The sequence below is a fragment of the Olea europaea genome, chromosome 7 (genome assembly GCF_002742605.1).
Source record: "Olea europaea var. sylvestris chromosome 7, O_europaea_v1, whole genome shotgun sequence".
Classification (NCBI taxonomy): Eukaryota; Viridiplantae; Streptophyta; class Magnoliopsida; order Lamiales; family Oleaceae; genus Olea; species Olea europaea.
The window spans coordinates 21,629,089-21,642,100 of record NC_036243.1 but is presented as its reverse complement, the minus strand read 5'-3'; the positions used below and the strand labels follow the sequence as shown (position 1 = coordinate 21,642,100).

The 13,012-nt window shown below is 33.3% G+C and overlaps 1 protein-coding gene across 1 annotated transcript; it reads right to left on the bottom strand.

Moving 5' to 3' along the window:
* Positions 1 to 5,912: 5,912 nt before the first annotated feature.
* LOC111397432 (indole-3-acetic acid-amido synthetase GH3.6) lies at positions 5,913 to 8,354 on the bottom strand. Its single transcript, XM_023024356.1, has 3 exons — positions 7,882 to 8,354; positions 6,848 to 7,776; positions 5,913 to 6,750 (listed from the first exon to the last, which is right to left on the bottom strand). The coding sequence occupies exons 1-3, from the start codon at positions 8,337 to 8,339 to the stop codon at positions 6,158 to 6,160; spliced, it is 1,980 nt and encodes a 659-aa protein (XP_022880124.1). The 5' UTR covers positions 8,340 to 8,354; the 3' UTR covers positions 5,913 to 6,157.
* Between the last annotated feature and the right edge of the window lie 4,658 nt (positions 8,355 to 13,012).

The following is a 13,012-nucleotide window of genomic DNA, read 5'->3' as shown; positions in this document are numbered from 1 at the left end:
TGAGAACTAGATTTCTACAGATAACTGTCTTTTCTCTAACAATTTAAATTTTTAGACGAGATGCTTTAATATTAAAAAAAAAATTATAAATTCTTGAAGGCTTAATTTATTGTTGTCCACATATTGTTAAGAGCCCCGGGGCTTTGACGAGTGCAAGAAGCTCTCGAGAATTCTAAAACATTCTATAGAAAACAATAATTGGGTATTATTTTTCTTCTCTCGTGCATATAAAATGTTCCAAGTAGTTTTCAGTGATGTATACTGTATAGTGCAGCTTTAGGTTTTGATAGCTACGTTTTATCTGCCAAATTCCAATGCCATTGCCAATGGAAGAGTAAAGAAAAAAGAAGACTCCTATAAACATTAACATGACTAGTATTCATGCCAATATTTTAACAATTCTTCTGCCAGCGTATTTCACTTCGGCATGTTAGGTATGAAGTATTAAATTTTGAGAGCGTCTACACGTACAGAAAATTGGTTCACAAAACTTTTACAGAATACACACAATATGGGGTGGGTGGTATTTTTGGACAATATTTTAAACATGTGGAGCCCACCCCCTTGTCACACATCTAGAGCTATTCTGTGAATACATTTGCTGTACAAATGATTTAAGGCTTAAATTTTACGGGACAACACGTCAAGAAAGAAACACGAGCCAAAATCTTTTCGAAAATTTTATTGTGTCGAGTCTTATCCTTTCTTTTACTGTACAGCTTACCAAACAAATGCATTGTTCATGTTGTTTAAAATTAATAATGAATAAATGTTGCATGCTCCATGTTCGGAGGAGATAGACATCAACTTCTCAATTGGATAATAATAAGTAACAACTATTTCTAAAAATGATCATTAAAAAGTAACAAGTCTAGCAGTTTAGTGAAGAATCTTGGCATATTCTTCTCAACAAAATATAAAGCTAAAAGTAATGAGACATGCTGCAAATATTTATAAATATATCTTAGCCTAACACTGCCAAACTTGTCCCAATAATATGGCTTTATATTATGCATCCCTATTTCGTTCAATAGTCGATTCCAAATCCTATCAAAGACTTAACACGTTTATAAATGTAACTTCTATATGTAAGTGACCATAATTTGAACTTAAGAGATAGTCACTGTCACATTTTTCAATGAATTTCATTTTGATAAATATTTGAAGGAATTCGACTGATGGAAAAAATCCGACTCGATGCACACGGACAAAAAGAAAAGATAGTGGAAGAAAATATTGTGGAATTATTTAGCAGCAGGGGCCATGGAACTATTGCCTAGACACAACACTTGCACTGTTGATGACATGTTTAATTTGGACCCTCAACAAGATGGGCCAAATGGGCCAAGGCCCGACAAGAAACACTGGAGATATCCCTCACGCGTGGGTGGGGTTTTGAACTGGTCAAAGTCAACATTCCTCTTTCAGGGATCGGTGTCACACGTGCTAGTGTCCACTGTCCAGTCAGTGGCAGACACGTGTTGAATCGTTACATTTTCACGTGATTTTTCAGCCAAAATATCCCGCAAATATGGTTCATTTGTTCCTTGCTTAAATAAATTTATTAAATTATTAATTATAAATTTAATTTCAAGGTGCATGCATCCCACATATTAAGGGTCTTCGAATAATTAATGTTTGAAGTCCCACATTTGACTAAATCTTTTGATTTTTATTCTGCATGTTTATTATTTTTAATCTCTTTTAATTACGGCTAGAAACTTGACAACGTTTTAAAATGATCGTATATATAATTTGTCGTACAAAAAAGTTGATTTTATTTACAAAAAAAAAATAGATGTTTGATCTTGTTTAAAAGTAATCTCACATTTACTTTTGTCGCAAGCAGCTAAAAAACAATTTTTACACACGGCCAAACATTTGTATGAGTAGTTTTCACTTAATCAATATTCAAACCTTTGATCTCTCCTATAACAACTCTTTGCTTCTCTGTACTTTTCATTAGCACGCTTTTCCTTCGTTATTATCGTATTAAGGAATGGTCGATTAATTAAGTTTTCAAAACTAACAATGTGTAGTGTGTGCTTATCCTCTCTGTTTTAATTTCTCGACTTTAGTATGATTTATACTTATTTTTATCAGCTTTAAGAATAAATTATTGGAGCAAATTAGTGTCACCATCCCCATCACTCTCATTGTTGGGTGTAGTGTCTCAAAAAGCAACACTAAATTTCATTGTCACATTTAAACTTTTTCCATCTCTTATTCATAGTTATATATTTGTGTTATCTTCGAAGACTCGTTTTCATAAATGCTGTAAGAATGACTATGACACTATCCAATTCTTAATTTCATGTTAGATAAGGTGGTCAGCTGAACAATACTAAATAGCATGAACAAAGAAAAATAAGTTAAAGGATTTTAGCTCACCAAAAACGTGAAATTCTAGCTCTAATCTTGGTACCAAACACGAGTAAGGAATTAGATCGTTGTTTTATGTATAAAAATTAAAGAGCTTGTGATTAGTCAATATGCTTTATATGTAATTATCTTACGAACTCATTATCGTGTATTGCTATCTTTTTTAAGAATTATGGTTTCTAACAAAGACTACTTCGACCATGTCTGTTTGAAAGAAGATCACTAGAGCACGTTGAAATTTCCAACATTAGTATGGTAGCATGCATAACATTTCCTTATTTAGTATGTGCACTACATCTCAATATATTGAGCTGTAGAAGTAATAAGAATCGATAATCTTCAAGTAAAGCTCTGAATCTTGTGCTCAGTGGCGGATTTAGACCACGGCCAGCTAGGGCGGGTAAAGCTCTGAATCTTGTATTGTGCATTTGTGCTACTCGATTATATAAATTTATTATTCGCGTTATAATTTACTCTCTTATTTTCATAGACAATATGCACATGTGGAGATTTGACATTCCTCGTGTCTAAATTATTAACACAAATTATCTTAGTTATTCGTGCAAATATAATATATTTTATCGCTTTCAAATTATTAATGCAAAATGTCTCAATAATTATGAGATAATCATACAATCACGCATGCATTCTAGTATGTTGACGTTGGGTATGTGCTTGTATAGTCGCATATGTCTTCCACTGAATTTTTGGAATATTTATCGGCCAAAATTTACCAACAAGTGTTACGTATATCAAAATATTTAGCAATTTAAGATCGTCTTAAAGTCTAATTTTTTTGAAAAGTAGGATATGTCTAGTTCTTAAGAAAACTTGATTTTGATATATGCCTAAGTTTGTTCATTCTTTTCCTAATGTAATGCAAACTTTGGATGAGCGCTTACATAATCAAAACAAAACATTCCCAAAACGTACATTGTTGTAAATGTCACCATACTCAAAGATGAAGGGTCAATTTCAAATATGTCATCTATGTAATTATATAATTCTTCCTTTATTTTCCAACAAAACAAACGGACTAATAATTCTCTAAAAGGAATAAAATACATAAATATATATGAAATCGTTAATATAATCAAAAGTCGGTTTCAATGAGAAAGTCTGTCCCCACACCAAAAATAAAAATAAAAATAAAATAAAATAAAATATTTTAGTAGAATAATGGTGATTTTATCAATAACGTCATTTCTTAATACTCTTTATATTCAAAGCTAGTATTCAAAAAATTTCTTGAATTTTTCTCATCAATATGGATTGTCATATATAACTTATCAGCAATGTACCATTTGTAGTTGAATAACTTATATTTTCCAAGTAAAAAAATTACTTATTTTAAAAGTAAATTTAAACTTTATTCAATAAAACGTTAGTAAAAATTTTAATAATAATGCTGTTCACAATTATCATGGGTCAATGCTGCAGTAATTCTAGTGCCACAATAATATCAAAAAAAAAAAAAAAAGGCTCATCCTAACATGCTATTCGGCAGCTATCAGGAATGGGATTCCCCCCCCGAAGAAATCAGCCTGAAAATTATGAAGAAGACAAATATATATGACGATATAAACAGTTGCTTGCACCATTAAATATCTCTCTCTCTTCTTAAATCTGTCTTGAGATTGATTATTTGCTATTTTGTGCAGAGCCTGCAAAAAATGTTGTTGTTTCATTGAGCAAAACTGGGGAACAATTTCTGCATAATTTTCTGTCTTTAAGTTTGTCTTCTATTCAATCCTTTTCATCTTCAGTTTCTTGTCTTCAAATCAAATCAAATCAAATTCGAGCCAAATTGAACAGTCTCCAGTCAGAAATTATTCACTGTTAGTTTAATATAAGCTGGAGGGGAATATATAAAGAGAAAACAAATCATTTGCAATTTTGGTTAAAATTGGCGGGTTGATTCGAGTTGGCAAGATTGATAACTGGACCTATATCGACTTGTCTTAGATAGCAGGATCGGGAAACAGTTGGTTTGACGCCTTTAATATACGTACATTGTGCAGGATAATATATTTTGTATGTTTGTTAAACTAATCGATTCTTGCAGCCTGTTTGGGAGTGATTTTTAATTTTTTGACCGTTATTTCACTATTTTTGTCGTCATATTTGATTTCTTTTCTCACATGTGGATCCCACTTTTCTTTAATGGTCAAAAAATCAATTCTCAAAATCATTCCCAAACAGGCTCTTGTATTAATTTGGATTCATTTGTACAATTTCGAAATGATAGTTTTCTTTCTAATTTTTGTTTTTTATACTCTTGATATGTATATTATATTAAAATTAGAAAATAAAAGCAATATTATCTAACATTAAAATATGCAGAAAATTGGTAACAGAATTTTCTAGCTTAGATTTCTTTTTAGTAAATATTTTAGATCCATTTTATCAGGTTCTTTATTAATGAGAAATCAACATTTTACAAAAAAAAAAAAAAAAAGATTAAAATGAGATCACTCTGTATAAAAAAATAAAAATAATAAAAAAAATGTAAAAAATTTATTTTTGTCTAAACTAAAATTGAGAAAACAAATATAATCATATATATAGCCCAAGGAGAGAAGGGCAAATTGAAAGATTTATCATAAAATAAGAAATTTCCTAAGTTTTCCAAAAATGAAGGAATCTATCTGTTATTGTAATTCGTTCAAAACAAAAAGACTATCCTTTAAAGACATTCATTTTAAAATAGAGTAATGTTATTTGCAGTCGCTCACTATCATAGTTGTCCTACATGACATATATGCAACAATTAGTGATTTGATGCTAGTATTTTATTGCCTCATGTATCAAATCACTAGCAAATGCATATATGTCACGCAGGACGATTATGGTAGTGAGCGTCCACAAATATCATTATTTTTTAAAATATCATTTTTCAAGAAGACACTTTACTTCAGTTAAACATCACTCTTTATACGGATCCAACTATTTTACAGCGTACTGACTGGGGGATTATTTTTAAAGTTAGGCTTTACCTAGTTAAAGATTACTTCTGTGTGAGTTAAATTAAAAGAGGCATAAAGTTGTTTTGCTTTTCTATGAGAATGAATATATAATTTAAAATTAAATGGGGCTTTGATCTTCATTAACTTTATAGATTGAAATTCTACAAAAGTCACGCTCGAGTCTCAAGGGGTCGATGACTGGCTAACTACACTTCTATACCTCATTCAGTGTCTTATCATTAGATGCTCAAATATGCTACAATAAATGCGATTTGCAATGGTAACAAGTGCTTGACCATCGGTGTATTTGATTTTCTACTGTTCTAAGTCGATCTATGTTTGGCATGTAGAACTTTAACTAGTAGTTAACTTGAGAATCATTTGACTAGCTAGTTTTTATTTTTTTATTTTTTTTTTTTTTTTTTTTTTTTACATACGATCATGTGGCTCAATTCGTCGTGCGTCTATCGACGCTTATTACCATAAAAGTACATATCCCATGAACGTTCAATGAGCAGAATTCCTGGCGGAAATAAGATAGCATTTCCCTAAAAATATGTGAAGAATTTGCCAAAAAGGGTGGTTGGCACTATGGAAGATTGACATTAAAAGAAAGAGCCTTCCTTGAAACAAGAACTGTTTTTGTACAGGGCTACTAATTCAGATTCTAATCATAATAATAAACAAAAGTTAAAATATAGAATAAAAAAGAAAAAAATGAAAATGGTTGGTTAATCTAAGTGGGATTTAAAATTCTAACACTAAAACGATCACAAAAACAGTTCTTTCTTGTTTTCCCCAGCTTAATGTCATGTTCTTCCGGTCATATTGATCCATTGCTTATGGCCAGGAGTCCATTTTGGGCATTTGGGACTAAAATTGCTAGAAATCACCCTAGAATTCAACAGCTCCACAATAGGTGCAAATTTGACACACCGGGGTGTCTTGTACTGGTTAATTGAAGCACCTAAGCTAATGGCATAATCCATTAGCTTATCAAAAGTCCCAGCTTCCACTATTTTGATCTCCAGTGGGCCAATTGATTCGCAGACTCGGTTCTGGCGGTACACCGTGTTGAGGGACTCTTCGACGGTTAGGCAGCAGTCTTCATAAACCGAAGGGGGAATTGGTGTTGAGCCATGTATGTTAAGCTCCCAGTACAGGATATAGTGGCCTGGAATTGTCGTGGTATCAGCATAGCTCGTGTACTCGGTGAGATGTGCATCAAATGGCATTAAATGAGTCACTGCATTTTTCACAGCATTTTGGAGTTCAACCTCATCAGTCTTGTCCGAATCAATGCTTAGAACAACATTTTTCCGGCAAATGAAGTTGAATTGTGGGGCGTTGTTCTTGAATCCAGCAACACGGAGCACATCTCCAACTCTGTACCGATAAAGCCCTGTTGTGACATAAAATTCATGCAGGATTAGAAACGAGCAATAATTTACGAGCTCAACTGTTGTAAGAAAGAAAAAGAAGCTAAAATCTTGAATTACCAGCATAAGTGGTGACAACAAGCTCGTATTCTTGTCCAACCTTAACATCAACCAAGTCAACCAATTCTTGTTGTTCCTTTTCATTGAGGGATTTGGGCATGGAAATAGAATTGATCCCACCATTATTTCTGTGGACTGGCAAGAACTCGAAATATGCCATGGTAGGAACGAGAGTGTAAGAGACTTCGCTCGGTTTGCAAAGCGGGTTAAGATTGACACCAAAATAGCATTCTGATGAAGCATACATAGTGCACACAAGAGGTAGGCCATTGCTATAGTAATCAAGTGTTGGTATATATTGTGACATAGTCCCTGTAACAATAACATCTACATACTTAGTATTAGGCCACAACCTTGTAATAATTCCCTGCCATGACTCCCTACTACATTCGGCCTCAATGAAATCGGCCAACTCTGGGTCAGGCTGAAGAAGTTTCATCACTGCCTCCCTCACCGATGGATCGGTAATTTGTGTATTAAGGGTTCCTGTTCTGATATCCTTACAAAGAAGGGTCCAGTGCTTTTCCAAGAACCGGATTGCACGAATAAAACCCGAGGCAAAAACTGCTCCAACCCGAAGAACCTCCTTGTTTTGGCATAGCCCGCAAAGCATTTGGGAATACATACTTTGGTAAGAATCAAGGCACAAAATGGTTTCATTGGGGCTAGTGTAGTTTGTATAGGGATCGTAAGGCCTATTCTTGAAATGAGAACTTTTGTAATAACTAGTCAAAACAGGCCGAGCCACCAGCCCCCCTGGTGTTTTAGCCTCAGATTTTATGAATAGAAAATACATTCCTTTGCCTTTGTCTAAGCCAGGAACAAACTGGTTTATCACAGGCATCAAAAGACTATAGAGCAATGATCTCCTCCCTAATTCTTCCTCAATGGTAGGCATCAGTTTTCTCTCCCCACCAGATGTCCCAGAACTGCATAACGAAATAAAACCCCACATGCATGAATGTAATATACAATATGAATTAAAAAAAAAAAAAAAACGCATATATGAAATCGTAGTAGAATAAAATACACACCTAGTTAAGAACTCAGATATTGGCTGAGAGCAAAGAATAGGCGATTTATCTCCATTGGCGACACGGGTGATATCTGGCTGAATATCTTCATATGTAACAACAGGCATGATTTTCTTGAAAGTCTCTCTATCAGTATGCCCATTGAGTCCATTTCTTTTCAAGTACTCGACATGGGCATTTCTAGAGAGAATTTCAGCAAGAACCCTTTTTTGGACTTGATCAGCGTTTGTCGTGACATCCTCAATAAACTGAAGAGTCTTCTTGTTTTTCTCAGCCACATCATATTCATGTTCAGTGGCTTTTTGGGATTCTTTTGGTGCTTCAGGCATGGCTTCCCTTTCTCTTTTCTTTATAGAGAGAAGGATGATGGCTATATGAGAGAAACGACTATGGGGTGTGGGGGGAGAGGAAGAGAGAATGGAATTATATAGAGGAAATGAAGGGGGTATGGTCCACATTTTAGTGTTTAAAAGTGGAAATGGTGGAGGGGATGGTGGCGTAATTGTGATTATTAATGAGGGTTTGTGGCGAAATTGTGTCGAGCACAGCATGCTTTTATCACTCACAAAAACATAAAACTTTCGTGCTTCATATAATTTGTCAATTCTAGCAGTGTACAAAGTGTCCGTTTGTCAAGGTTTCTTTTTTTCTTTTTACTTTTTGTAGAAGAGCTTATAATACGTTTGGCACGTTTTTTGAGAAATTAAAAGAAGCTTTTGAGATTCAAAAATCTGCTTTTGGCTTGTTTGATTAATTTTACAAATATGTTTTTTCCTAATTAAAAGAACTTTTAGAAAAAGTTGGTTAAGTTACTATTTTAAAGTCTATTTCATTTAAAAGTTCTTCTAACTAGACAAATCACTCGTAGAAGTTATATTAAACGAACTCTTACTACTTTAGGTCTATTTCATTTAAAAGCTCTTCTAACCAGACAAATTATCCCCCCAAAAAATTATTCAAATATGTTAAAAATAACTTATTTCAAAAGCAATTTTTGAAAGCCATACCAAATAGATCCACAAATTTGTCTTTGAGGTGCAATAAATACCTCGTCTACCTGCCTATTTTCTCTATCTTTTAATCATAGACCAAAGTAATTAATTAATAGGCTTTTTGGATTAATTAAGCCGCTTTGCTTTTGCATTATTATTTTCTCTCTACGTAGCTTAACTGATAGTGAGCTACAATTACAATTTACAACCATGCAATCCATACCAATACACTTCTAAAATTTTGCTGCCATTTTTGTATTTTTAGAACATATAATAAGAAGCTCACGATCCCACAAAAGACGTTTATACCGATGATATTCTACTATGCGAAAGTATTTTAGCATTTTCGTGATCAGCTGCATTTTTAAATCTTGATTAATTGAAATCCTCACGTATTTTTCGTTATACATTGCCTTATTACACTCGTCACAAATTAGATTTATTGTTCATAGCAATTTAGAATCAACCAAATGAATAACAAAAAAGTTATTATACGTCTTTCTTCAATATTCATGTATCTTGTCACTTGTCTTATCTAGTCATATTTATCAGATATGTTAATAATTGTTATTGAATTGTCAACAATAGCGACTTTTATTCAACATTCATGTCTATCGACTCAACATCCTATTAAACACATCAATTTTTATTCATTTTTTATTTTTTTGAATAGGACAAACTAAGGGCTCTAATTTTGGTAATTGGTTCATTGCATTCCGTCTATAAATATAATTTTTTTGACTTTCATACGCTAACTAACCCCCCTTTTGAAATTTCCTCATCAAATTCCTTGAGGGGTGGTGGTGGCTATGGTGCGCATTGTGTACTTTGTCCTATTTCGTACAAGTAAAATAGGGAAACCGTTTGAAATTCAGCCTCTATAGCCGGTAATCCCGCTCTCTATTGGACTGCGGGTGTTACATTTTATAATGGCAGGCCGTCCACTAGCTTCGGTTCCCGGTAACACAAATACATTTTCTTACCTTAAAATTATTGTGGTATTTTGGGTTGTACGGTACATGAGATTCCTGCGTTATTGTATGAAATAATAGCTGGCGGCCAATCAGAAGGCAGTTGATGACAGCTGGCCGCCTAATAGCGAGGTTGACACGTGTACGGAGGGATGCTATTTAAGTTTCTTGTTGCTTCACGCTGTTTATTTTGTTGTAATAGCATTCGTATCGTATTTCATCCACACAATCCGCCCATCATATTTTTGTACTTGCATTACAGGAAAATCATCGGTTCATTGTATCGATGTTCAACAAAATTTTGTGAGCAGTTTTTAGAGGTGGCATCGAGATTGAATGGGATAGAGTCGAATAATTTTGTTGAGACATTGACGAAAAATGAATTTGTTATATATATAAAAATAGGTATTGGAATTTGAATAATAAATTTGTAATGTGCATTTCTTAATAGGATAAATATATATGTACCAAATTTTGGTTACCGAATTGATTACCTACTCTCACATGCACGTGTGCCCCGCGTGAATTTAAAAATTCCGACGTGTGAGATCCGTCCTCCTATTGTGTGTGTAAGTAAAAAAGTTCGAAAAAAAAGTAAATGTACATCTAGCATTGTCCTTCTAAATATTTAAGCTTTTACAGTCGTTAGAATATAAAATTTATCAGCCGCAACATTAGTAAATTGTCACTCTTATCCAAAATGATGGCACAAGTTATTGACAATAAAATAGCGACCAGCATTAACTACATTGTTCGAAGATATTTAAAATATAAATTATATATATTGACTAATTAATTTTTGGTCAACTCTTTGGTCAACAAGAACAAGATCCCCAAGTTCCCACGCATCGTCACCGAAAGTGGTACTAATTAATCTAATATCGTTTACTTATCCCTGAAACTCTCCCACAATCGAGGGTCCTTGCTGCCTAGAGAGCCCTCAATCTTACATCATTTTGACATCATCTCTCACCTGAATGCCACGTGTTCCTCCTATTGTGTGTGTAAGTAAAAAAGTTCGAAAAAAAAGTAAATGTACATCTAGCATTGTCCTTCTAAATATTTAAGCTTCTACGGTCGTTAGAATATAAAATTTATCAGCCGCAATATTAGTAAATTGTCACTCTTATCCAAAATGATGGCACAAGTTATTGACAATAAAATAGCGACCAGCATTAACTACATTGTTCGAAGATATTTAAAATATAAATTATATATATTGACTAATTAATTTTTGGTCAACTCTTTGGTCAACAAGAACAAGATCCCCAAGTTCCCACGCATCGTCACCGAAAGTGGTACTAATTAATCTAATATCGTTTACTTATCCCTGAAACTCTCCCACAATCGAGGGTCCTTGCTGCCTAGAGAGCCCTCAATCTTACATCATTTTGACATCATCTCTCACCTGAATGCCACGTGTCTCGTGTTGAACTTGTCCTCTTGTTCTCATCACAAATGGCATTCCACGTAAATTTTTAACCTGTTAAGTGCGTTTCGTTTATCCTTTTGAGGCTATATTCAGTTTTTAATTTTTTTTTTAAATACTCAAAACGTGTTTGTATATTATTTTTGAAAATGCGCTTTTGAAAACAAAGAAAAGTTTACTATGCCCTTGTTTGAACCCCATTCTTGCCAAAGAATTCATTTTTAAATAGTGTATTAATTTGAAATGTGTGGTTAAAAAATAAAGAAAAATTTTTGAATTTACGTATAATATTATTTTAATGAAGAATGTGATTAAAATGAGGCCAAATCACTATTAAAGAATGTATTTTGATGAAAATAATAAGGCTCAAACAAGGGCACATAAAACTTAAAATGACTTTTTGACGTTTAAGTGTTTTCACTCAGAGGATTCAAAACAAAGAAAGTGAACTTAAAAATTTCTTAAATTAAAATAATTAATAAAATCACACAAAACTTACCCAAATACAAATACTCATCCCTCTCTCTCTCTCTCACAATTTATTATCTACGGATGATTTTGATGCGATTGCTAGAGATATAATTACAATGATTACTTTTTTCTTTACCAACTTTTAAATTATAGTTTTTTATCACATATTAACATAAAAATTGATATGTTTTACAAAATAATCAAATTAATTGGAAAAAAAAAAGTCATAAAATTATTTTTTAAAAATTTTAAACCAAACACGTTTTCTATTTTTTTGTTTTGAGAGACAACTTTTTAAAATGACAAACCAAATACGTTTTCTGAAATTTTAAAATAATCTCTTAAAACAAAAAATAGAAAATAGAAAATAGAAACACAGTTTTTCGTTTTTCAATCAATTGAAAGATCAATCAACCAGTCTAATGATTAGGATGCTGACATAAGTATTGAGCATTAATAATCTCAAAATATTTACTAAATGTTAAAATGTGACCATTTTTGGTTTCCAATCAGTTGAGCCACAGTCAACCAGGTGCGGGAAGAGGAGTGAGTCACTCGTCGGATTGCCCCACCCGTGAGTCGATCTACAAGAAGTTTGTGCGAGCTGCTCAACCCCTCACACGAGTCGGTTCATTTTTCAGCAACAAAAAAATTAGCTCGACTTGCCCCATCAAGGAGAGAGCTCATACGGTGAATCAAGTTCTGTAAGTATTATGCCCTAGGTCGTTGGATAAATTAATTAATTGGATTTGTTATTTATATTTTCGAATTAATTAATTGGATTAATTAATTCACGGACCGGGTTTAATTAATTGGATTAATTAATTATTGGACCGGACCGGGCCGAGCCTATTTGGGTTTATATAAATACATAACTAGGGTTTGAGGTCCATTAAGGTTTTCATTATTCTTGCTAGCACAAGAGAAAACCCTAGAGGCTGCAATCATATTCTCTGTGTGGATCACCGTTGGAGGCTGGACAATTGGACAGCTGTGGTGGCGAATCAAGGTTGTGGAACGAAATGAAAAGTAAAAGGATTGCAGATCTGGAAAAGGTATAATCTTATCACAATTCCTAACCAAACACAATGAGATCTATTGGATGGGAATCGAAAATTATTTTAAATTCCGCTGTGCATGTATAAGTAGATTCCCAACAAGTTCAACATCCTTGAAGCAAGCTAGTTCGCACGGTCGATCGGGCTGAGCGACTTGACCCATTTAACATCTCTAAAATCAATTGATCTAACGAAATTAAGATGCTACTA

Coding starts and splice junctions, on each gene's coding strand:
- LOC111397432 (XM_023024356.1), bottom strand. CDS start 8,339: ATGTGGACCATACCCCCTTCATTTCCTCTATATAATTCCATTCTCTCT. Junction 7,777..7,881: donor ATATCTGAGTTCTTAACTAG/GTGTGTATTTTA, acceptor TTCGTTATGCAG/TTCTGGGACATCTGGTGGGG. Junction 6,751..6,847: donor TGTTGTCACCACTTATGCTG/GTAATTCAAGAT, acceptor ATGTCACAACAG/GGCTTTATCGGTACAGAGTT.